General features: G+C 36.3%; 1 protein-coding gene across 1 annotated transcript in view; it reads left to right on the top strand.

The window, feature by feature from the left end:
* SAMSN1 (SAM domain, SH3 domain and nuclear localization signals 1) overlaps positions 1 to 25,729 on the top strand; it is a 106,290-nt gene that overhangs the window by 9,263 nt on the left and 71,298 nt on the right. Inside the window, exons 4-5 of the mRNA XM_068545718.1 lie at positions 16,091 to 16,217; positions 17,418 to 17,770. Of these exons, the coding sequence (XP_068401819.1) occupies positions 16,091 to 16,217; positions 17,418 to 17,770 (480 nt within the window). The remainder of the gene's footprint in view (positions 1 to 16,090; positions 16,218 to 17,417; positions 17,771 to 25,729) is intronic.

Below are 25,729 nucleotides of genomic sequence, written 5' to 3'. Positions count from 1 at the left end.
GAGAGGGCGGCTGCACCAGTTTGCACTTTGCCGAGAAGTCTGTCAACCGATGGGTTCCCCTGCAGTGCACGGCTGAGAGCTCTGAAAACAGACAGAGCTCTGCTGGAGTCTTAGTTTGGCCCTCGTAGCTATATGACCTTGGGCAATTAATCTCTCGATGCCTCAGTTTTCATCATCTGTAAAACCAATCTATAAAGAACCTATATCTCATGGCTGTCATGAGGATTAAGTGAAATACTTCATTAAAGCACTTAGCCTCATGGCTGGCATTTAAGAGACGTTTTTAAAAATTTAGTTGTTGTTATAGAGTCTCCTCTCTTCTCTTTCCCCTTCCTCCTCCTCTTACTCTTTGCAAGAACTTAATGACCCTTTCACGAGCACAGCTGGCAGATTATCTCTGAAACATGCAGTCTCATCCTCCCAAATTTAGATGAGCCTAAGTGAAACACTGTCTGATAGCAAGGAAAAAATAACAACTGGTGTATAGTAAGAGCTCCCCTGACATGTTTTGTGCCCAGAGGAATTCTTCTTTAGGTCTTTAGTAGAAAAATAGAACTATCTCTTAGAAATAAGAAAATGATGTAGAACATTCTTAGACTAAAGGGTTAAAGATAAATCTTTAACACCAAACTTTCTGTGCATTTTAATTGGCTAAGAAATGATTCTTCTAGAATGGTAACCATTCAAATGTACTATGTAGTTTATCACTAAAGATTAGTTGAGGGAATTCATACCCAGTGACAGACAGACAGGAGCTATCTAATCTAGAAATCTTCATTTGAGAGTTGGGAGGTGGTCTTATCTATCTTTAATATCCCTCTTCTTATTCATAGTAGGCATTCAATTGAGCTTAGTTAATTAAGAAACTTTTTCTGTATGACAGAATACTTCAGTGTAACAGAGTATTATTAAATATTAAGCAGCGCTATGAAAATTATTAATATATTAACTCCTCGTGACTGAGGAAAAGAAAAGTAGAAGCAGTTTACCCTTTGAAAGATGAAGGAGAGAGGGAACCATTCTCTGGTGTGAAGGGGAAACTGGCCTTTTGGTGGAATCCATAAGAATGGACTTTGGCACAGACTGTGGCCTCTCATCATGTGAGCAAATGACTTAGCAGAGCATTGTTTCTCCAAGTGTGGCCTGGGGACCATCTATATCAGAATAACTTAGGGTATTTGTTAAAAATGCAGATTTCTGGGCCACACCCCGGTCCAACTGAATTATCACGTCTGGGGTCCAGGAATCAGTATTTTTATGTGAGTTTTCAGAGGTGGCTCAGTACACAAACCATGAGACTCTGGGAACCAGATAGTTGATGAGAACTTGTCTGCAGACTTGATGTCTCACGTATTTTCACTTTACAAGCCCCAACTTGGTTCAGTTCTGGTCTGGGAAGACAACAGCCTCCTGGAAAAACCAAAGTTGAGAGTTGTTCCATATTACAGGAATGATACGCATTCATTACAGAACTTTTTAGAACTATATAAAAGTAGAAAGGATCAAAATACTGAATAATATCTTAAAAGGGTGAACATTTTCATATCACTGGCCATTTTACTGAATATCATTAACATGGGATAAAGTTCATAAGATGTAAAACATATTATAGTTATTATTACCCTAGGACCATGCCTACAAAATAGATTTTGGACAATACAAACATTCAGAATAAAAGATTTAAACATGAATTGAATTTCCAGCCAGAAAACACTCAACAAGACATGTTTCCTTCATGTTCTCAAACTGAGAAGAAGATCTCAGATGTGAAAGAAAGTACAAGGAACCAAGTGGCAGGAGTGTGGGAAGATATTTATGGAATGCTTTCTCCAATACTGACTTTACTCCGTGAATATTTTTGTCTACTTGGCCTGGGATTAGTTTGTTGGAGAACCAGGTTTGCAGGAGAAGTGCTCAAGGGGAGAGTTTGAAGCAAAGCCAGCTGCCTGGTACTGTGATCATTATAACGACCATAAAGAACATCTTGGGGCAACTTGACTCCCAGCCTTGATTTTTGTATCCTTGTTCTTGTTTGTTCTTTTCCGGCAGCATTCAGTTGATGGCTCAAACCTTTTGTAGCATATTGAAAAGGGTATAAAATATGCAGTAATACGGACTTTGAGCTAATATATTTTCAAAAATGTTTCATGCCTCATTTCTCACGTAAATTCTTTGGTTGCATTCAGCCTTCAGAGCACCATTCATATTCATGATCTAGAAGAGGGATAACATTTATTACTTTCAGTGCTAGTGGTATTCAGCACTGTCAAGTACCCCCAGCCAGGAATGCACCAAAACATTTTCTCCCTGAGCAACTTCCGTGGAAAAAGTGTTGCTGAATGAATGAATTTTTTAAATATTAAAGTAAATATTTATATTTATACACAATATATTTATAAAATATATAAATATATTTATATTTTTATTATATATTTACATATAAATATATATTATAAAAATATGTTTTATTATATATATACATGTAAATATATATTTATATTTTTATAAAAATATATGTATATTCCCCAAAACCTTAGGGTCCCTAAGGTTAGAGGGTTAGATCACTCCATACGCTTTCAATCAATTTCTTTCTTGATGTTCTTTTCTACGGCAACTGTAAGGATAAGTATTTGAATTGTCAGCCTCCCCTGCAGTTAGGGGTGGTCATGAAACCACATTCTGTCCAATGAGATGTAGTCAGAAATGCCTGGGGAGGGCTTTCTTTTTTGAAAAAAAAATAAAGCAAAGCTTCATGAGGAGAAAGCTTTGTCCTTCGCTCTTCTCCCTCCCTGGAGCTGGAACTTGTTATCTGGTAAGTTAGCAGCTATCTTGCAACCCTCAGGGCAAAAGGCACATGTTAAGGATGGTGAAGCAGGCAAATGCGTGGAGCTTTATTCATCATTGACATTCTTGAGTAACTGCATCAGCATTGGACCACCTATGTCTGGACTTCTTATTGTGTGGAAATATAAGCCGCATACTTGTTTAAGCCACTATTGTTAGGTTTTCTGTTCCTCAAAGCTGAATGTATTCCTAACTGATATACTTTATTTTTAGAGCGGTTACTTCTGCTAATGCTGAATCCTAATTGGTTTAAGATATTAGACCAAACTGTGCTCACAGAGTTGGATGACGTCTAGAATCAGCTCTGACTGTACAATCTAGACTAGCCTCCTTCAATTCTCAAGCAGTGTAATCAGCATCTAGAGTTGAGAGTTAGTCATTTAGTCTGTAAGATGAAAATTAGATTAATAACAAAAAATCTATGGACCACATACAGTTCATTGGCTATATATATACTTAAAACTGTATCCAGTACAGCACAGCATTGTTGGGAAAGGTGTGTATATTAGATCAAAGCAGAATTGCTTTTTGGTGAGCTTAACTGAGGTCATGACACCAAGTGACTAGGGAAGAGCTTTAAGGTTATGCTGTGATCTTCTTGTTAACAAGCAGCAGAGGCAGGTCCCTCATTAGGTTTCATCAGCCAACTTTTCTGTGGTTCTAAGCAAAGTTGTGAACAAACCATAAGGCAGGAAAAAAAAGAGGCCAAACTGACAGATTATTTAAATAGCTCCTGAAAGTGTCAACTAAAAAATAGCCTTTATGTGTGATGTGATCACTTAAAGATGAACTAATGATGTGCATTGTTCTTATTTTCAAGTACTTTCTTCTCCATTATATAACTTTAGCTACTATATTATCTGTTGCTACATAACAAATTACCCCTAAATTTTTAAATAAATTTATTTATTTATTTATTTATTTATTTATTTATTTATTTATTTATGGCTGTGTTGGGTCTTCGTTTCTGTGAGGGCTTTCTCTAGTTCCGGCAAGCAGGGGCCACTCTTCATCGCGATGCGCGGGCCTCTCACTATCGCGGCCTCTCCCGTTGCGGAGCACAGGCTCCAGACGCGCAGGCTCAGTAGTTGTGGCACACGGGCTTAGTTGCTCCGTGGCATGTGGGATCTTCCCAGACCAGGGCTCGAACCCGTGTCCCCTGCATTGGCAGGCAGATTCTCAACCACTGCGCCACCAGGGAAGTCCAGCCCTAAATTTAAGGGCTTAAAACAGCAAACATTTATTATGCCACAGTTTCTGTGAGTTAGGAGTTTGGTAGTGGTAAAGCTGGGTGATTCTAGCTCAGTTTCTCTCATGAAGGTGTAATTAAAATGGCATCTGAAGGCTGCCTAAGCTGAAGGAACTGCTTCCAAACTCCCTCTCGTGGCCGCAGCCAGGAGGCCTCAGCTCCTTGTGGGAGGAGCTGTCCGGAGGCATCAGTCTCTCACCATGTTGGACTTCGCATGGGGCTGCTCGAGTGTCCTCGCAGCATGGAATTTGGCTTCTCCCAGAGTGGGTTATCCAAGACACAGAGTAAGAAGGAAACCAAAATGCCTTCTAAGATCTAGTCTCAGAAGTCATATACCATCACTTCCAGCTTATTTTATTTGTTAAAGGCAAGTTAGTAAATCCAGCTCATACTAAGGGGAGGGGCCTTATGACCCATGTTTTGAAAAGAGCAGTATAAAACAATTTGTGGGTGTATTTTAAAACCACCAGAGCTACCTAATAATATTTTGAGGCTACAGGTGGAGGACAGGTGGAAGAGGATTCCTGCATCCCAAGACCAAGGTTATAACTCAGTTCACAAACAGAGAGAAGTAGAGCTCTATTTGGTAGCTAGAATAGAATGTAACCTTTTTTTTTTTTTTTTTTTTTTTTTTTAGCTATAAGACTTTAAAGAGTGGCTTTAATTGGTATTAAAAAAACATTGAATGTTATGTAATGTACATTTTTGTCTCTGGTGAAATGAAGTTAAAATCAGACTAGATCTTATTTCAGTATCCAAAGTTATACTCTATCTATCTATCTATCTATATTCCCTTTTAAAGCAAGGAAAAGAGCTTAAGCAACCTCCATTTTAACTTTTAGTTTATTCACAGAAAAGGAAATGGCTGGTAGTAACAAATGAATTTAATGAATGAGCTGTGTTATCTAGGCAAGTTCCAATTCTAAATATCTGTGGGCATTTTCACCTCTTGATCATCTTAAAAGGTTGATAGGAATTATTTGGGTATTTCTCAGTATTATTCTCATTTTTTTTTAATTAATTAATTAATTTATTTTTGGCTGCATTGGGTCTTGTTGCTGCATGCGGGCTTTCTCTAGTTGCAGTGAGCAGGGGCTACTCTTTGTTGCGGTGTGTGGGCATCTCATTGTGGCATCTCATTCTCTTATTGTGGAGCACTGCCTCTAGACATGAGGGCTTCAGTGGTTGTGGCTCGCAGGCTCTAGAGCACAGGCTCAGTAGCTGTGGCGCATGGGCTCAGCCGCTCCATGCATGTGGGATCTTCCCGGACCAGGGCTCGAACCCGTGTCACCTGCATTGGCAGGCGGATTCCTAACCACTGCGCCACCAGGGAAGTCCCAGTATTATTCTCATTTTTAAAAGAATTATATAATTTAAAAAATGACTAGCAAACATATTCTGGTAACTTAAACTGTGCCAAACTAGTTGATATCTTTGACAAGGAACACAAGCCTGAAAATGTGGGCCTAATTCTTTAAAAATCCACGTGCTACACTCAATGGCAAAATAAAATCCAATCACTCAGTACTAGTTTCCATCACTTCAGCTACTCTGTCAGTTTCTACATTTTGCCTCTTGGTTTTGGTCTAGAACTTGTGGGACTTCTGCCTAGCTTTGGTTACTATAAAGTAACCAAACTTGCTTTACCTTTATATGAGTCATAACTCTTGACTTTGGACTTGTTTAAACTCTCTGTGCCTCAATTTCCTTATGTGTAAAATGATGCTAAGAAAAACTTCTTATGATTGTTATAAATATTAAATGAAGCAGCATATGTATACTACCCCTAGAAGATATTCAATAAACATTTATGTCCTTTCCCTAAACTCTTCTTAATCCCATTGTAAGACTTCCCCTCAGAATAAAAGTTGAAATTCGTGTCTGTTTTCTGTTATCAACTCCATCCAGTGCCTTTTGCTGCAGGCTTGTGGTGCCCTGGGTAGAAACCGTGTTTAATGCCAGGTACCTGGATTTTTCAAAAGAGTAGAAGTTGACAGTAAGGACCTCACATTGACAGGAACCAAACATAATAAAAATATCCTGTGCTATTGTTGCAGGAAGGGGGGCCTCTTCCAGGACCCAAGGGTGGGCTCTTGTCTAACACTCAGAAATGAATTGCCCGAGGAGACACACGTGCTGACAAAACAAGAGACTTTATTGGGAAGGGGTGCCCGGGTGGAGAGCAGCAGGGTAAGGAACCCAGGAGAACTGCTCTGCCACGTGGCTTGCAGTCTCGGGTTTTACGGTAATTGGGTTAGTTTCCGGGTTGTCTCCGGCCCATCACTCTGACCCAAAGTCCTTCCTGGTGGCGTGAGCGTCACTCAGCCAAGATGGATTCCAGTGAGAAGGCTTCTGGGAAGTTGGTAGGACATATGGACTAGAGTCTCCTCTCTCCTTTTGACCTTTCCCAAATTCTTCCCGTTGGTGGTAGCTTGTTAGTTCCCCATTCCTTACCAGGACCTCCTGTTGTAAGATAACGCATGCAAGTGGTTATTACGGTGCCTGGCCAGGGCGGGCGGTTTCAGTCCCCTAACGCTACGACGCCAGATATGACCCAACTCCAAATGTATATTTAGTTTGAGTTTAAACTCCATCAGAGTTTCAAAGAGGGATACCCATTATGTACCCAAGGATGGAGGGCATTAAGGGAAGAAGGAATAGACTGCTTCATAAACCATTTTTCTGACCCTAACTTTCTTTCTACCAAACTTCTTCTGGGCTTTGGACCATGTGCTGGGACTTGAGTAAATGAGGGATGGGGAGTGAATTCACTATACATATAGTGTATATATACTGTATGTACATACATGCACATACGTATCCATCTTTGTATACATGTATGTAAAGATCAGGTTACCGATGAAACATTAATCAGTGTACTTTGATAATGTGATAATTTTGATTGAGGAAATGAATCCTTTCCCAGTTATTCTGGTATCTTTGTACAGTTTTGTTTTTGTTTGTTTTAAAGAATGTCAACATCAATCTTGTTTTCTTTTTTTAATATTAAAAAGGGTGACATTTGAATGTTGAAGTTCTTCTCACTCTCAAAGACATATTAAGCCTACTGTATCATATTTAAGTGGTTTCTCCATCTCTTTCCCAATAATTTTAATGCCATGAGCATTGTTTTCTATAGTTCTTTGTTACATCCTGTTTTCAGCTGCCACATGGAAGTGTTTTTAGAGAATATAAAAAGACTTGTCCTTATTGAGAAAGTTCCTGACCCAAGAGAAGCATTTCCTTCAAAGAAGGATGAGTTTTTAATGTAAAAATATTTTCCCTAAAATTTAGCAATTTCTCCTGAGACATGGAAAATTTTTTAGTGTTATAAAGTATATCATCTTTGTGTGCCAACTCTCTCTTATGACATTGAAATCCTCAGATCACGTCAACCACCTGCCTTTCCTTGTTGAGCTATTGCTAAACAGAGGTTCAGGGAAAGGACATGTTTTAGCAGGTGTGGAAAAATTTCCAGGACACTCATGTACAGCAGCAAGTCTTGTAGTATTATGGGCTTGAATAGACTGTAAATCCTCTTTGCAGTTCTTTTTCCAGGTTGGCTTTTGGGAACACTATAAGCTAAATTATACAACTTTATTTGATTATTATTTCCCAAAATGTAATATAAATTTGCAGAGTCTGTGGCAAATAACCATCTATAACAAATCATTTTCTTTATGTAGGTACAAATATAATAGTTTCAAGATATCTCCATTTACGGCCCACTCTTCCCAAAGATAATTAACATGTTAACATCTAAGTTTCTATAGGTTTCTTCTCAACAGTACTTTTTTGTCAAAGGAATGATAGCTATGCTAGGTAGGAAGAGGTGATGGAAAGGAACTATTTAAATATTACTTCTATTCCCTGAAAAATTACTGTACCCTACCTTTGCTGTTTCCCATGTCTTCTGAGTTTTTAATGACTAGTTAAAATATCAAAGAGCTGTGGGGGGAAAAAACAACTGAATCTCAATGAATACTAGAAGGACTTCCCCGATGAAAATAAGGCTATGTGTTTGGGAAGACTAAGAGATAACTTAATTAGAACAGAATCAAAAGAACTGGATCGAAAGACCTGGAGCTACCACTGACTGTGTTCTTAGGCTATGAAATTCATATTTCTGTGCCTCAGTTTTCTCACCGTTAAGGTGTTGGACTAGATGAATACAAAGGCTTTTTCAAATGCTAATAATCTGTGATTAATAGTAGCTCATTCCCACTTTTTCCTTGATACTCTTCTGAGGTCCAAGAGTTTATGTAAGGTAGCAAAAGGGATACATATATAATGTAATGTCCCTAAACTTATTTGAGCAGCAACACATTCCTATGATCCAACTCCTCATTTTGGAGACACATAGGGAAGTGAAGTGGCTTGCTCAAGTGCACATGGCTAGTCACAAAGCAGAGCATCACAACAGAGCAGTCACTTATCTGCAGTCCAAGGCTGGTTCTATTAAACCAGCTTTTCCTGACACTTTTCATTTATTTATTGTGTATGTTAAATTATAACTCCTAGATACAAGGGTTGTATTTTTTCTATGTAATTTTCTATACCCATAGCTCCTTATATTGCTAGGAATCCAACAGGTGCTTAATAAAAATTAATTAATTTGTATACTGGCTCTTAAATTTCTTATCATTCACATTTTTGGTCAGCTAGAGAGTTTACCCCCCCAAAAGAAATGTGCTTATGAACTGTTCCAGAAACTTCGTCAAAATTTCAAAGCAGAGGATATTACATGGAAGTAGGAAAGATATTGCTTCTACAGCCTTTCCCCTTAAACCAACACAACCTCATTTGCATCTCTGACTTGTGTAATCCTGGCAGCTTCCAGCTGGCTTGGCAGTGTCTCCACATTAAAAGATAGACCGCAACCTACGGGTCAATGAGCAAAGAGCAATCTTGGCTCCTCATACAGAAATGGGGAGAGATGGCTGTGAACTTGTAACTTCCTTGTGTCTTGGAAAATAGAGCCTAGATGACACATTATTCCAAGACCAGAATTATGCACCCCAAAATCTGCTTGAGAGGAAGGAGAAGGAGCCAGAAATCTGTGTTAGAACTTGAGTGGGTGATTTGTATTTATATAGTGGGATAAGCCTGTTACATAAAGGGCTTCATTAGACATGCTAAATTACATTGCTTAGCTGTTCGAATGCCTGCTAATCCTCTAGGCAAATGCATTTCCTTTCCCCACCTTACTTGGTGCAGTCTTTCCTGTGAATAACCATCACATTTTATTTGTATTTCTCATATGACACACATTCACCTTTTCCTCCAGATGTATTTTTGACCAACTGTTCAGTTCCCATATATTTATTGAGCATGTTAGAGACCAGGGTTGAGATGTGCAAAAGAGCTCTGGAACCCCAAAGAGCTCACCTTTCAGTGGAGGGGACAGACACAGAAACTTAGGTGACTGTTTTTTAAAATCACTCAGTTGTCTTATTCTCTTTTGCATCTCCCAGAGGTTAGGTGCTCAGTAAATATGTGTTGAATGAATAAGTAAATATCTTATAAGGCTTCTAGGAGAATATATTCTATTTCATTAATTAGTGTATGCACCTGCCTATTCATTCAATGACTTTTTTTATTGTGCCCAACCCTATTTTAAGTGCTGATACAGTCTTCATTTCATTTCAATTTCTATCACAAAAACAATACATTTTGTAATTATAATTATGTAAGTATATTTAACATCAACATGGCAATTTTCCCACCAGTTATTTCTTCAATCAATATTTCTTTTGTGTAACTGAATTATTTTCAAATTGTCTTTTTAGCTAGTTGTAGTTCCAAAGAAAGCGGTAAAATAAACCTCTGAGATGAAACTTGTTTGCATTGATTGATTCTAGTTCATAATCCTCTTGGCTTTATTACTCTCCATTGAGTTAGTAAATGTTAATTGATCATTGTGACCTTACAAATTATCTTTTTAGAGTATATTTTAGGTCATAAATAGAGAGTAATCACTTTCACGTAAAAGAGAATGGAGATACAGTTTTGGCAGAAATAGATTTGATTAAAACAAACCTATATTCTTAATACATTTTTTAAATTATAGAATTTCTCCCAATTATAGAAGTAATATATCTTCATTGTAGAAAACTTGGAAAATGCCGAGTATATAAAGAAGAAAGAAGGCACTTAGAGCGGTGTTTATACTTTTTATACAAATTTGCATTCTGATTTTTCACTTAACAGTGTATTGTGCACATTAAAAAAATCATTTCTAAAGCCCTAAGAATTGGCAAAATTTGAGTAAATAAGTGAAGAGTCATAAGACTGCCAGGTTCAGAGAAATTGTCAATGCAAAATACATGAAACTACTTGAAGTTTCACTTCAGGGTGTTCATTACAGCTTCCTTTTAAAATAAACCAAGATAATAACTTTTTAAAAACCTCTATTTCCTCTGTTGAAGAAATTATGTGATATAAATGTCAGGTGATCTGGTTTTTTCTATTTGAATACTTGCTAAAGAGATCACTAGAGAGGAAAATTTTTCTAAATCAGAAATTAAGAGCTAAAAAAAAAAAAGGGAAATTATTTTACTTCATTCAAGTTCTATGATGTTACTTTCCAACTTCCTTTTCATTAGTAGCGTAAAGAGATCACAGTTCATACAGTTAGATGATTTGGATTTACTTAGTCTCCATAAGCCTAAGTTTCTCCCGTGTAAAAGGAAGGGGATAAAATTGGAAGAGATTTAAATTCCCTGGTAGTGAAATACATATATGAAATACATACATATACTTATAAATCAAAACCCTGAGTTTGGTTGGTCTTAAAGTGACCATCAATACCAGAAAACTAGTAACTAGATAATTAGTTGGTTCCTAAAAATCTTGTGAGAAAGAATATTGGATTAAAAGTCAGAATACTTGATTCTCATCCTAGCTCTGTTATTAACGAATTATCTTTCCCTGGATAAGCCACTTATCTTCTCTGGGTTTTCTCTTTTTTTAAACAGGGTGGTAGACTAGAAGTCCAGTAATTTCCATCCTGGCTCATAAAATATGATTGTAGGACTAATCCAGTTCAATAATTCATTGGTGCTATTTTCTAAAAATTGTTCTATCATCCTAATAGTCAAGCAAAGCGCCAGAAAATGAGGTATATTTAATCCAACACTTGTAACAAAATTTTTACATTATTTAAGGAATGTGAGCCAAGTGAACTAAAAGATATGCACATTTATATATAAAAAATATAGTATATACATATTAAAATATATGTATGAAAATATTTAATTTATATTCACATATAATTACCATTTTGATGAAGGAAAACAATAAGTAAGCAAAATACAGTAATTTTTAAATTTCCTCTCATTTCTCAATTCCTAATCCTGTTTTTTGCTTCATTACACTTTGAAGAAATAGATAGATTTTACCAAATCAAGTCCTCATCCATTTATTCATTCATTCATTTCATATTATTATGTTAACTAATTCATATGGAGTACTAACTGTCAACAATGTTACAGATACTAAGGATACTGCATGATACCTTTATAGAAGGGTATGGTTCCTACCTTCCTTCAGTTTAGAGCCTATTGGAGAAGAAAGACATTTAACCAATGATGACACAAAAATGTAAATCTGAAATTGCAGTGAAAGACAAGACCGTAAAAGAATGCAGACCTAATTTGGACTTGGGAGTCAGGAACGCTCTGCCTGAAAAAAATGACATTAGGCTGAGGCTCCAGGGGTGAGTAGGAAGGAATTAACCAGGTCAAGAGAATGAGAATAAGCATTCCAGGCAGACAGAGCAGCATATACAAAAACCCTGAGAAAGGAGAGTTACAGAGATTAGGAAACTAGAGGCCTGAACCTTGTGAGCCAGTGGGGACCCTAGAGACGTGGGCCTTACAGACCCAGTTAAGTTTTGGATTTTATTAAAAGTAAAATTTGGGATTTCTGCAGTAATTTAAGAGGTAGTAATATCACCAGATTTACATCTTTCAAAGAGAACTCTAACCTTATATTACAAATCAACTAAAGGAGTACAAAAACTAAAAGAAAACCAATTGGGGACTTGGCAATAGTTTCAATGAAAGAAAATTAAACTAGGGTGATAACTATGGAAATGGTAAAAAAGAAACAGCTTCAAGACACATGTTGGAGAATAGACCAAACTGGGTAATGGGATAAATATAAGTAAACAAAAGAGAGGTAAACGGCAAAGGTGATAATCTGATTTATGGGATATGCAGGAGGATGGATGAAGATGGCATTCAGTGAGTTGAAGAAGACCAGGTGAGAAACATGTTTGGGGGGGGGGGCGGCTAAAGGTCACTCTTGATCAGGTTTATAAATCATTTTAAATAGACAGTTGGAGAGGTGAGTCTGAAGCTCTGAAGAAAGCCTTAGAGAAATAAATTGGGAATCATCAGCATATAAGTGGTATTAAAAGTTGTGTGTGTGTGTGTGTGTGTGTGTCTGTGTGTATCTGTGTGTGTGTGTAGATGAGAAAAAAAATGATGGCAATATTATATAAAGGCCCAGAGCTAGTTCTAAAGGAATTAAAGCATTTAATTTTGAGAGAAAAGGAGGTGTCAGCATATAGGAGTTAGAGAAAAAACAGCCAAAAAAGGTGAAAGGAAAAACCAGGAACATGGAGTCACAGAAGCCAAGAAAAGAAAGTATTTCCTAAAGGTCATCATGGTCAATATTGCTGAATATCAAGTAGTAATGGAGTTTGTGGAGTTCATTGGACCACAAAAGCAATTTAAATGGAATAGTAGAGACAAAAGCTGATTGATGAGTACATGAGATGGGTTGAAAGGATGAGAAATTAAAAAGATTAAATTAAAGGAAGCATACACAGTTAACTTTTTTGAGAAGCATGCCTGGGAAAGGGAGTAGAAAGAGTGGTAAATAAAAGATTGTGAATTAAAGATGGATGAGATCAGAGCACGTTTAAAGGCTATTGGGAAAGGTCCTTTAAAAAGGAAGGTGATCAAAATTCAATGAAGAGGGAAGATGAATAAAAATGTAAACCAAGTTGTGTCACTCCTCTGATTAGAATAAAATATATATTCCTCAGCCTGCTTTAAAAAATCTTCCTTGAAGACTCCTAGTTAAATCTCCGGCCTCATCTCATGCCACTCTTCCCTTCTTTCTCTTCCTTAGGTATACAGTAAGAATTCCAGGTTTAGAACCTTTGCACAGGCTGTATCCTCTTCCAGGAATTCTCTTCCCTCTGCTATTTGCCTAGCTCGCTCTTTTCCATCAAAGTTTCAGTTGAAATGTTCTTCCTGACCATCCACTGAATCCAAAACGATCTCCAAATTTTCATATGTCTGGTTCCTTCTTGTCATTCAAGCCTCAGTTTCAGTATCCTCAGTGAAACCCTTCTGATAACCTAATGTAAATTAGTACCCCCCCATTCCCATGCCATCACCCTGTGAATTCTTAGCACAGCACTTCTTATGCCACATTTTATTGTTCATGTACTTGTTTATATGTTAATGGTATGTCACTTATCTCTAGAATGCAGACTATGAAAGCAGGGATCTCATCTTACTTGCTCAATGCCATATTCCCAGAAAGTGTGATAGTGTTTGACATATAGTAGGTGCTCAATAAAAGTTTGTTGATTGGTTGAATGGTAAGTTTAATTTACAGGTCGGTCTTCTTAGAAAATATCTAGAAATTAAAAGGCACATTACGGAAATTTTAATCAAATTCAGTCCAAATATACAGGTAACAGGTTAGAGGATTGTAGTGAATAACACTATTATTTTAAAATATTCTAGAAGATTTCTTTTTAATAGAAAATCTTAATGATTCTATACCTCTTATAATAATAGTAACTCTAATTTTCATGCATCAGGTATATACAATCTAATAGCAAGAGAAAGTTTTCCAGAAGTACTTTGCTATTAAAAAGTAGCCAGCCTAATATACACAATTTACTACAAGTAATCCATTTGGTAGATAAAACATAAGTATGAAGCCAAGAGTGTATTTACATTCAGCAAGCATTTATTAAGCCATGCACAATCCTAGGCATATCGGATTCAAAAATGAATAAAATGCGATAGACTGATCTCTAATAATTCAAATATGAGTAAGTGAATAAAGATATAAAAGTTAACAATACTGTGTCTTAAAAAGGCTGTAATAGAGTAGGAACAAAATAATGCGGGGCCAGTTTGTTTTACCACCTCTGGGCCATGGGACCACACATTTGAATTTAGACACTATTCAAAAGTTTCCATTCCTCCTAAGGGCACATGGTTAGTAAGAAATTCAGTTACCCTGGATCTAACATCTTTCCCCAAATCAAGTGAAAGTCTTTTTCACAAAGAAGGGGGAAAGAGAAGGTTATTTTTGCTGCCAGTGTTTCAATGGAGCAATTAAGCTTTGTCTGTAAGATGAAGAGGTTGCCATAAGAAAAGAAGCACAACAACAAAAAATACTGTGCTCAATGGTTGTGCAATGCCAGCTTATTATTTCTGGAAGGGGCTAAAGATTAGAAAATCACTCTTCTTGAGTTGTAATAGACCTGTAAAGCTGAGTAACTCAGAAAGTACTGAAAAGGAATACTGGGGAAAATAATACAAAAATAAACAGCAATAGAAATCGTGGTGAGCTAAGCATGACCTTTGGAAAAAGAGGAAAATTTTGCATATCTAAGAAAATCTCATCAGAGTCCTCTCTGTAAGATTAAAATGATTTCAGTATTTTTCCATTTATTTAATGCAAACAGATATGGCTTGCTCTGACAAAACATCCCATTTCTTATTTAGGTATTATTATGCAGACAGAACATCAAGTTTATGTTGGCTGTTCAAAGTCATTCTTAAAGACCAAGAATAAGAACTAAATATAATAATTAGAAACGTCTGTATGCCAGAGATCCTTTTCTTCCAAATATTTCTTTGGGCTTACAGTCTCTGTCAAAGGATTGGAAAGCACTGTTATAATTATGTCTCATTCAAACATTAATGAGGAAGCAAATCATTCACCTTTTAAAAAATGCAGTATCTATTTTGATGTCATTTATCAGCTGTTCGATGGAAAGAATGAGGCAGAAGCAGGCAGAGAAGTATTTCTGAATTCTGAGTTTTCTGGATGAAAAAGAAGTATTCCTCTATGCATAACTTCTTATCTTGTTAATACAACAGAATACAGCTATCTTACCAATTAGTATAACATTTAGCACATAAGGTATTAATTTCCAAAATATTTTGAAATCTTTAAGAGAATAATATCTTTAAAATAATAAGTAAAAGCAATATAAATACAAATTTGTCAACATTAAGCTAGTGAGAAATATTTCTGTATCTTCCAAAAAAAACTTTGAGTCATTAAAGCAATGTTAATTCTTTTATCGATATTTTTTTTTTGCCACAATAAACCAATGACTAAATACTAATGACTATGTACTAAAACATAATATAGAATGTTGTGGCTGTGTTTTTACTTTTCTCAGTGTGTATCTTTAGAAAGCAAGAGGCTATTTAAAGAAAAGTATATTGTTTGAAAATATTTCATACTTGAAATAAAATGCTGTTTTACCAGAAATTTCCAAAAGGAAAATAAAGAAAATTGAATTCTGCTTTTTTTTTTTTTTTTTAACACTATCAGTCAATTCTAACACATGCAAGTAGCAACTTTCAATTTCTTGCTCCATCTACGTTATGCTGCAAAGGACTTTTTCCTGTCCACCATTTCACCTTGAGCAGGGGTGCCTCCTTTATAGATGGCTCTGGATTCAATCCATTTTGCTGCATTTTGAAGAAAAAAGAAAAAAAAATGGTTAAAAAATGCTCCGTCTTGTTATGACTGGCCAGCTGTAATATACGTTACAAATTTGAACCTGCAAAAGGTGGTGTGCTTTCAAGTTATTGCTTAAATTGTCTCAGGCTACAGGTCAAGGTCATATTATTTAATTTTCCTATGTTTATGATCTCAACACATTTTATATTTAATTTTTTGTGGAGAATGATTTGTCTTTACCCCGAGCTGTGTTTGTGCTAGGCCATAAAATCAGGTGATGACCCCGTGGAATCCGTGGGCACCTTAAAGAGACTACAGAAACTGGTTTGGACCAAGAAAGCCAGGGTGCCGAGTCTGAATGAGATGAAACCTACGTCAATAAATCTCCGTGAGTAAGAACTCAATGAGCTGATAAAAACGTTTTGAGGAAGAATTGGGGTAGCATATATTAATGAAGGACATTTTGATAAGGCCTTAAAGTAATCATTAAACGTTGAGTTTTTTTGGGGTTTTTTGCCAAGTTATTTGTGAAACAGGTATCCTTACACTGTTCCTGAATTTCATCCATGACATTCCATTTCCCCTTTCCTTCAGAACCAGACTCAGAGGAAGAGGAAGAGAAAGATATGGGTAAAGCTCAGCAACAAAATAAGGGTCAGCATTGTCCACTGTTCCCATTCCTTGGCCATAGAAAACAGTATGATTCAGTTTTGATGTGAATGCAGCTAATTGGCAGATCGTGACATGCAACTTTGATTTTCATTTATTTACAAGAATGCGCTATTAATCATAATCTTTTGTTTATACCAGCTAACCATTTGAATTTAAATAGATTCGACCATATGGCACAATTTACTAAGGGTAATATATGTTTCTATTTTCTATAAATGTTTTATATGTTAACAGAAATTTCAGCAGACCCTACACTACATGCAAATATAGGTCTCACTAATCAACTTTATAGGACCAAAGATGTACCTTTTTCTTTTGTTTTCTCAGTCTTGTTCTTACTTTTCCAAAATATTTCACCGTGAGACATACCACGTGCATAAATCTCTTTGCAGATTGATACTAAAATAGAGAATTTTAGGATACCAAAAGAATTTCCAACAATCTCTACTGAGATTTCATTCTTGTAAGTAAGGCAAAGATTTGATGTGCTTCTTTATGATGCTCTCTTATACACATGACCTCAAAAATTAAAAATATTTAAGAATAGAAACATACTATATCATGCTTATAACATGCGGAGAATTTTTTTTAGTTTGTATTTTTTTCTAAAGTGTCTTTCAGTACACTAGTTTCATGTGGTTTTCAGTCATTCCAGTCAAACTGGCTTTAATCATTATATACGCCTTCAAAAAATTTTAGGTAAATCTGTTTTTACAAAACCAGTCACTTAATATATCAAAGACTTACCCTTTAAAGAAATGCTATTGTAAAACTATTTTGTGGAATTATATGACTTCCTGGTTTAGCCTGTGATGTTCATTCATTTCTATTATATAAAGGGAATTATAATAGTCATAATTTCTACATGTGCAAAATTATTAGACAGACTTACCTCTTATTTTTCTTTACCATTCAGAAGAAGAAGATGAAACATTGACTTCCTGTATGAAATTAGCCAAATCCCAAGAAAAGACAGTTAATAATGTTAGTACAAGGAGGAAGAAAGAAATGGAGATTAGACTAGATTCTATTTCTGCATCACTGGTTAGACCCAGTACTTCAACTGGATGCAGCTTGGCCAAAATATTATCCCCCAGTGGAGGTGAAGTTCAGATGTGGAACAGCTGGAAGCCTTTTCCAGAAAACCCGCTGTGGACATATGTTGATTTCCAAATTGACCGGGTTGGACCCTGGGACAACTGTTTCCACTGCACTCACCACCCAGATCTCAAGTCTTCTTGTACAGATATGGATCTCCCACACTCATGGGTAAGTTTGTAAATTACGGAAATGTATCATCTTATCTAGATGTTTGTACTAGCAGGAAAGAAACAGATAACAAATGTGCTAATCAGTCAAATTTATGAGTCTCTGGAAAGTTACCAGAGCTAGAGCTGTCTTTCCAAAAAGCAATGCAGCTCTTGTGACTTCTGCTATCATGTTACTATTGGACATGTTCCTTGTGTTCGAATTAGCTACTGCATAATATTTTCCAGGGATTTCTCTTTAACTAAAGGAAGGCAGTGGATGTTGATTCAGATCAAGAAGATGTGCGTTGAATTGTCTAAATTACAGCTGTTGTCTTGCAGTTTCACAGACAAATAATAGCTAATTTAAATGAGCATTTTCTTTGTGCATGCTATTCTTCTAAGCACTTCACCTGTATCATTTCATTTAAATCTCACAACAACCCTATAATGTAGGAAGTGTTATTCTACTATTAATTCCTTCCTATTTTACAACTGAGAAAAATGAGGTACAAAAAAGTAACAGGTACAACGTCACAGATCTAATAAGATAAGGAGCCAAGATCTAGAAACTAGACTAGGGATCCTGATTTTAGCTAATACATTATAGTGTTTTCCATATACTAAGCTAGGTCCTAAGGCTATATGGTACAAGAGAAAGAGTATGGATTTGGAGTTAGACAAATCTGGGCTTGAATCCAACCTCTGCTATTTGTTTAGCTTGGGCAAATTATTGAAACCTTTTAATTTCAATTTTCTCAATAGTAAAATGGAAATAGTAATATTAAGCTCATGAAGTCATTGAGAAACTAAAATTAAATAACACAAATATTCTAAGATTTAAAAGTGTTTAATTTTTTTCAACTTGAACATAAGTTACTTATCTGCCTGGTGTATTATTCTTTCCTTTAAAAACATTACCCTATCCCTTCAGACTCAGATCAAATACTTTGTCCTCTAGAAAGCCTTCCTGGGTCATGCCAGACAGGAAATTCCTTCCTTTGAACTCCTAGATCACTTAAGGGCATTATTTTTTCATTGTATAGGCATCAAATACATATTGGTGCCACTGTGCCAGTACAATATTAGACTGGGGACGCAGAGCTAAACAATACATGCACTGCTCCTGTCTTCATGGAGCTGACCACACTCCACACTGTAGTGGGATGAGTTGGACGTTAGTTTATTTGCTATAAGTAATTCATCTTTGTATCCACCGTAGTCTCTAGAATATTATAGGCACTCAATAAATATTTGAGTAACATTTGCTGACTAAATGAATGGAGTTTTAGAAACCAATGGACTTTGTTACCATAGATCTGGATAAAACTTTTCTTCTCATTCTTCTAACTGTCCCTATATTAATGCAATCGTACATAAACTCAGTTATTATGTGTGTGTGAGTGTTTGTGAATGCGTGTATTGATTTTGGTATATATACATAGTAATGTTTTTCTTTTTTATTTAGGTAGTTTTGCCTATTTTAGTACATAGCTAAATGATTAAGTAAGGAGTTTTTATCTGCAGAAGGTCAAACATATCTGCAGAGTGCTCAGAATTTCAGATGATAGTGTTCAACACTTGTGACAGGAAAACCTCAGTGGATTTGGAGAGAAGGTTCAAGAACACGTTAGAGTTAAATTGGTTTGGTAAACTTAATGAGACCCCTTGCACTCAGGGATTTGAGACATAGAGTGAAAGAAGTTGGATGAGTGCAAATTATTATTTTTATATTCTACACATATATGCTATAATAATAGCAAGTAAAAAATCTAGTTTCATTTTAGCATAGCTGGTATTTTTTTTTTCTGTAGTAATTACAAGGCTATTATTTGGGTTATACTTTAACTTTCATTCTAGGGAAGATACAGAAGGCAGATAGTGTTGAGGGAAAAGTCTTCTCAAATGAGTGTTACTTACTATCAATGACAGGTAGTCAGCAGTGACATTTTTGCAATTTTAAAGGGTAAAAGTGTGACCAGATTTTTTCCTAAATGTACCTACATATACAGATACATTGGAGCTGGGCCTAAACCCCACATTTTGGGGGAAATAAAACCAATCCACAAATTAGTTTCTCAATGACAGAAATTTCAGCAATAGTGGATTCCAGTGTTTTTGATCTCATCATTAAATCAGAGTTTTGAGGTGGCCTGAAAGTGACTTGTCTTCTAGACAGTCCTTATTCACCCAGGTACACCTCCCTGCTAGCCCACTTCAGGCTTACACTCTCAAAGCTGGTTCTTATAGAGCTGTTTGTAATGCCAACGCTGACATCACTAGCAGAGTGAGATTGGGCAAGCTCCTTACCCTCTTTAACGTGCAAATTCCAATTCTATATTGGTTTCAGACCCTACTCATCTCTTTTCCTCCAAGTGATTCTTTGCATACTGAAAATACCCATTTGTAAAACAAGGTTATCGAGGTCTGCTGTGCAAAGGCTGTTGGGAAGATTAAATGAAATGGCGTCAGGACTCAGTTGATAGCAGGTAATATTTATACCTAAATCAAAGAGTCAAGAGGCTTGTACTGGGCTTGGAAAGGAGCAACATTTTACTCAGTTGAGATACCATAAACAAATTGAATCCAGTCAGGGAAATGTATTATTTGTGAAGGACTCTTCACAGAAGTCAACAAGGGGAGAATGAGACACACACAGATGATTAACATGCAGTTTAGTTGTGTGTAAGGTCTATGGGACCTGAGGAGTGGGGAGAGATATGTGATTACAGATTTGATATAAATTGAGAAAGGCAAAAGATGAGATTTACGAAAGTGTAAACTCCACAAGAGAGATGTGAAAGGAAAAACTACTTAGGGATGCCGATCTTTTCTAACATCCAAGATGAGTGGTGTTGAGAGAGAATTTCAGATGCATCTTAAGAGAGGTAATAGTGGAGGTAACCAAAAATAATATTTGTAGCCAAGTGTTTACAATCAACTTACAAGGAGAGTGATTGAAGGATATTTATGAAATCCTGCGTGCTGAGAACTTGAAACATCATAACAAAAAAGAGGAAAGTGAGCCATAGACTTAGTTGGGAATAAGGGCAAGAAAGAATAAAGTTTGTGTGTTGCAAAGGAGAAGAGGTCTTCCTTTAAGGTAATATTAAAAGAGTAGCTAATATATTTTTCAAAATCTTGGATATTTTTTTCAGATTTATAAGAAGAATAAATAGTTTATCAGATTAAGAAATGGAAGTAAAAATATCCCTTTTTCCCTTCAAATGTCTAAAATGTTCCAGAATCTATTTTATAAAAATAGTGTGATATATTTAAAAATGATAGTAACAAAAGCTCTTTCAGAAAGAAGGAAAGTCAAAGTCCTGAAAGAACAAAACAGAGACCCATGTATAGAAGAATTCAAATGCAGTATACATAGAAAAATTATAATAATGAGAAACCAAATTACGTAAAAGTCAAAGAAAAATGAGTGAAGTTTATATACCAAATCTCAAGGTGAGAAAATAAACAAAGCTCCACTTAAAGCATCTTAAAATGCATAAGAAGAGGATGATAAGAGTAGAGCTGAAAGGTCTTATTGGAGTATTATGTGAACCCATCAAAATTGCACCAAAAGAGAAAGTGTGGAGAATGGAAGATTTCTTTATAGAACTGTTTCAGTGAGAGGAACAGGATGTGTGCTAAAATTAACCAAGAAATAAAGGAACAAAGATTTTACAGTTAACCTTTCAATTCAGATGGGGAGTAGTGGATGCTCTAATTATTGACATAGAAAAATGTTCTTGGGTCTTACAGCCCCACTGCTAAGTGGTTTCAGAGTTTTAATACTGTCCCCCCAAAACTGCTGATCTATGGGAGAGAGGTGACAAAACCAGGATAAGCTATTTGTGCCTATCTTCTACTCTGTCTTTCTATTCTCAACCTTGGCAATCTCTCCCAGTATCTCTGACCCTAGTCTAGGCTACTTCCTTCAATCAACATGACATGTCATTACCAGATTAATCTACCAGATTAATTTACTTGACTAATCTACTTGATAAATGCTACCTGAATAATGATTCTGAAGCTCAAACCTAGTGTTACTGCTCCCCTTACAAACTTTTAAGCATCTCCCCAACACCTACAGGGTCAAAAGCAAACTCATTCACCTAATCTGCCTTCTAACTAGATTCTCACCAGTCTCTTTCACACACACACTCTGCTGTAAGCACAGTGATACCATCCTTTTGCCAAACACGACTTGTTTCCCATCTTCATAGCTTTGTTTATACTGTTTTCTCATTTAGATCTTCCTTTCTTCTCTACCTGTTTGATGAATAGTATGGAAGGTTAAAAATACATATGGATGAGTAAGAATTCATGCGGTACACTTCGAAGAAAAAAATGTGTGAAAAGGAATGAGGATTGAGAGGACCAGTAAAAAGAGAGTAAGGAGGCACGTGGTTTAGAAAAAAGGCAAAATTAATTTCATAAGCTCTATTATCATTTTCTTTGTACATTAGTGATGTTAGATTCCTGACAAAAGTCTCTGTGTCCCACTGATGGGTGTATTTTTACTGGCCCAGTGAATAACACATACCAAGAAGACTGCTCCCATATCCACGCAGAGGAAGACAGGCTATGAACCATCAATGCCTGATTTCTCATAGTTTAATGCCCTTGTGTTCAACTCTAACAGCAAAAGCTATTTGTTAGAACAGCTTTAAACTTTTATCTGCTTACCTTGGAATTATGGTGGTATGGAAAGAGAGCAGGTTTTAATGAATGGATCTGGACAACCTGTGAAAAGGAAGGCAGAGTAAATGATAATCTGGACTGAGAAATGCAGAAGGAAAAATAGGAAAATGTGATAGAAAAATACCAAAAGATATTTATACTTATTACAATCTGCACTGAAATTAATTAACTTGAGAATCAAGATTCTAAAAATAATTTAAGGTCCTAAATGAACAAGAACAAATAATTAATTATGAGTATTTTACATGACAAATTTTTAATTATAGCCAATAATATTTGATGGAAGGAGAATTAACATTTACCCAAGAGAAGAATTTGAAAAATGGGAGATACTGCAACAGCTTATTCATTCATTCATTTATTCGTTCATCCATTTATTCACTCATTAGCAAACTCATGTCAAGTGCCTCCTAAGCCACTTAAGCTATGAATATGTATGTGGGAGGAAGAATCGACCGTTTCATATTTATAATGAGATTTTATGGGGTCTTATTAAAAAAGGTAAAAAGGAAAAACAAATAATCACAATCCTCAGTATAAAAATTCACTAAGATGGGAAACATATTGCGATACTTGTATATAAAATAATCCTGGAAAAGATCTGGCCAGATGTGCAAACACATTTACATTAAAAAAGAGAAGCTGGGCTTCCCTGGTGGCGCAGGGGTTAAGAATCCGCCTGCCAATGCAGGGCACACAGGTTCGAGCCCTGGTCCAGGAATATCGCACATGCCACAGAGCAACTAAGCCCGATCACCACAACTACTGAGCCCGCGCGCCTAGAGCCCGTGCTCCACAACAAGAGAAGCCACCGCAACGAGGAGCTCATGCACCGCAACAAAGAGTAGTCACCGCTCGCTGCAACTAGAGAAAGCCCGTGCACAGCAACGAAGACCCAACGCAGCCAAAAATAAATAAAATAAATTAATTTTAAAAAATTAAAAATTTAAAAATTTAAAAAATAAAAAAGAAGTTATGGAAGAAACATTTAAATTATGAGACGTTATAATGCAAGATATCAGATTTATAATGCAAGATATCAGATTTATGGAAATTATTTAGGTTGAGTTTGAGGAGAGTAATTTGTAAATGTTTATGGAATGTTTAAACGTATTTTTCTAATAAAATCTTGTAGAATAAATATAAAGATAAAATGAGAAAATGTAATTGCTCTGTAAGTGTGAAGTCTTATTCTAGAAGTCCAGGATAACTAGAGATATTATTAAATTAGACTTTTGAAGCAGGGCAGTGTAGAATGCAAACGAATCAAATTATTTAGGTTAATGTTTGGCTTTTCCCAGTTACACAAACCTCATGACTATCAGTGAAAATAACAGACCTGTGATGTAGTTCTAGAACTGTTATAGAAACCAAGAATCCCTCTTTTTCATGAATTGCCCTAAGGGTTTTGTCCCACTTCTCTCTTTGTTTTGTTGTTGTTTTTTCTCTGTGCTTATTTACGCAAGTGCATCAAATTAAGGAGAAAGTTGAATTGGTACTCCCCAAAATAAAATCTTTCTAAAGTCTTCATAAAATATTTGTAATTTAGAATAGCTCTTGTGATAATGATAGAGAACCCATGATAATCAATTATAACTACATTTTGGTTTCTACAAGAAAGTTGAAATTTGCTTCTTTGGATTCTCAAATAGACAAAGGAGGACAACGAACGTCAATCTGAAGGGGACCCAGTTACGCTCACTGAACATGGGAGACCTCAAGTGCCTCCTTACTGAGAGCCTAACTCTTCTGCGTGGTTCAGAAGAATAAAGCAAATCACTAATACTGGACACTGGCCTTTGGGAAGAGAGAGGCCTAAATGTTAGAACATTTTATATAATGAGCCTTGGAGAATGCCCCAAGTATTGGTAGAATTTCTTTTGTGGCAGAGAAGCAAGCTCAAAATTCAAATATTGCTAAGCAAGCTAAAGACAAAGTAATATTTTGAGTGTGCAGCATAGTGTGTCAGAAGCTACGTTATACGTCAAAGGAGCACAGGTTGGAGGCAGGAGAGCCAGTTGTGAGCTCAACTCGGTCACTTACTGGGATCTCTCTGGGTCAGGATGCTTAACCTCCATGGCCTGCTGCCTCCTCATCTTTAGGAAGAGGGAGAGCTATCAATGATTTTTAAGACTCCTTTTTAACTTCAGTATTTGGGCTATGAGGGTACACCAAGGAAGATAAGTCCTATGTGCAGAAAGAGATTAGTACATAAAGACTTTCTTTCAGCTCTTTCAAAGCAGCTCTCTTCTCCCTTTTCAGATGCCCATTGTTGACCTGATTTCTTTTTTTTTTTTACATAAGCTATTTTAGGTTTGGGTTTTTATTTTTTATTCTTTTTCCTGACCAACTAAACTTCCTCTGTCCTGGCTACTTCCTCACGTTCTGAACCAACAACTATGTATGTGAATACAGACTTCACCTGGGATATGGCCAGGTTCTCCTGACCATGAAAACTTCTTCATGAACCAAAATGTCTATATTTCCATTCTCAGGAACTAAGAAGGTTTCTGCCACTCAAGAAGAACTGTTTTTTAAAATCCTTTTGAATGCCATTTCAGAGGACAAAATCCTGCTTTGACAAATGGGCGGGTGAAGTTTAAGTAGAATTGTAGAGGGTGGCAGAAGAGCAGAGGCCGTGCAGAGTGAAGAGTGCTGGGCTGGAGTGAGACATCCTCTTCTGCCACCATCACCCATCTCTCTCTCTCGCTCCCTCTCTCTCTCTCTCTCTCTCACACACACACACACACACACACATACACACACACTAGGTGGCACCTTTGAGATCTTGTCCTGATCATGCAGACATGTCGATACAAAGACAATCATAGTCTCCATTGACTTAGCAGTTGACTATATTTCAGGTGTTTTTATATATGCTATCTTTGTGTTATGATTCAGTTAGGTGGTATTATTATTCCCATTTTAATGGTAAAAGAGATTAAATAATTTATGTAATGTAGCAGTAGGTTGCAGGACTAGATTTTAAACCCAAATCAGTAAGAGTCCAACGTTTTCCTGCAAAGAGCATGACTTTGTAACTTTCAAGATTAGGCTAGTAATGTATCTATACTTTCTCATCTGTGAAAAGTGAAGACGTTAGTTCCCAACTTTCAGTATAAAATGAAATGATGCATTTGAAAGTGCCAATTCAAGATAGGGGCTTAATCACTTAATACATAGAGTCCCTGCCTTTGAGATGCAATATAACTTTTCCCACATTTCATTTTATACTGGCGCTGTGAACTAGGCAAAACATCACTGCCATCTTACAGATGGA

The sequence above is a fragment of the Eschrichtius robustus genome, chromosome 6 (assembly GCF_028021215.1).
Source record: "Eschrichtius robustus isolate mEscRob2 chromosome 6, mEscRob2.pri, whole genome shotgun sequence".
NCBI classification, from domain to species: Eukaryota; Metazoa; Chordata; class Mammalia; order Artiodactyla; family Eschrichtiidae; genus Eschrichtius; species Eschrichtius robustus.
Note: the sequence above shows the minus strand (reverse complement) of the source record. Positions and strands in the feature narration are given on the sequence as shown.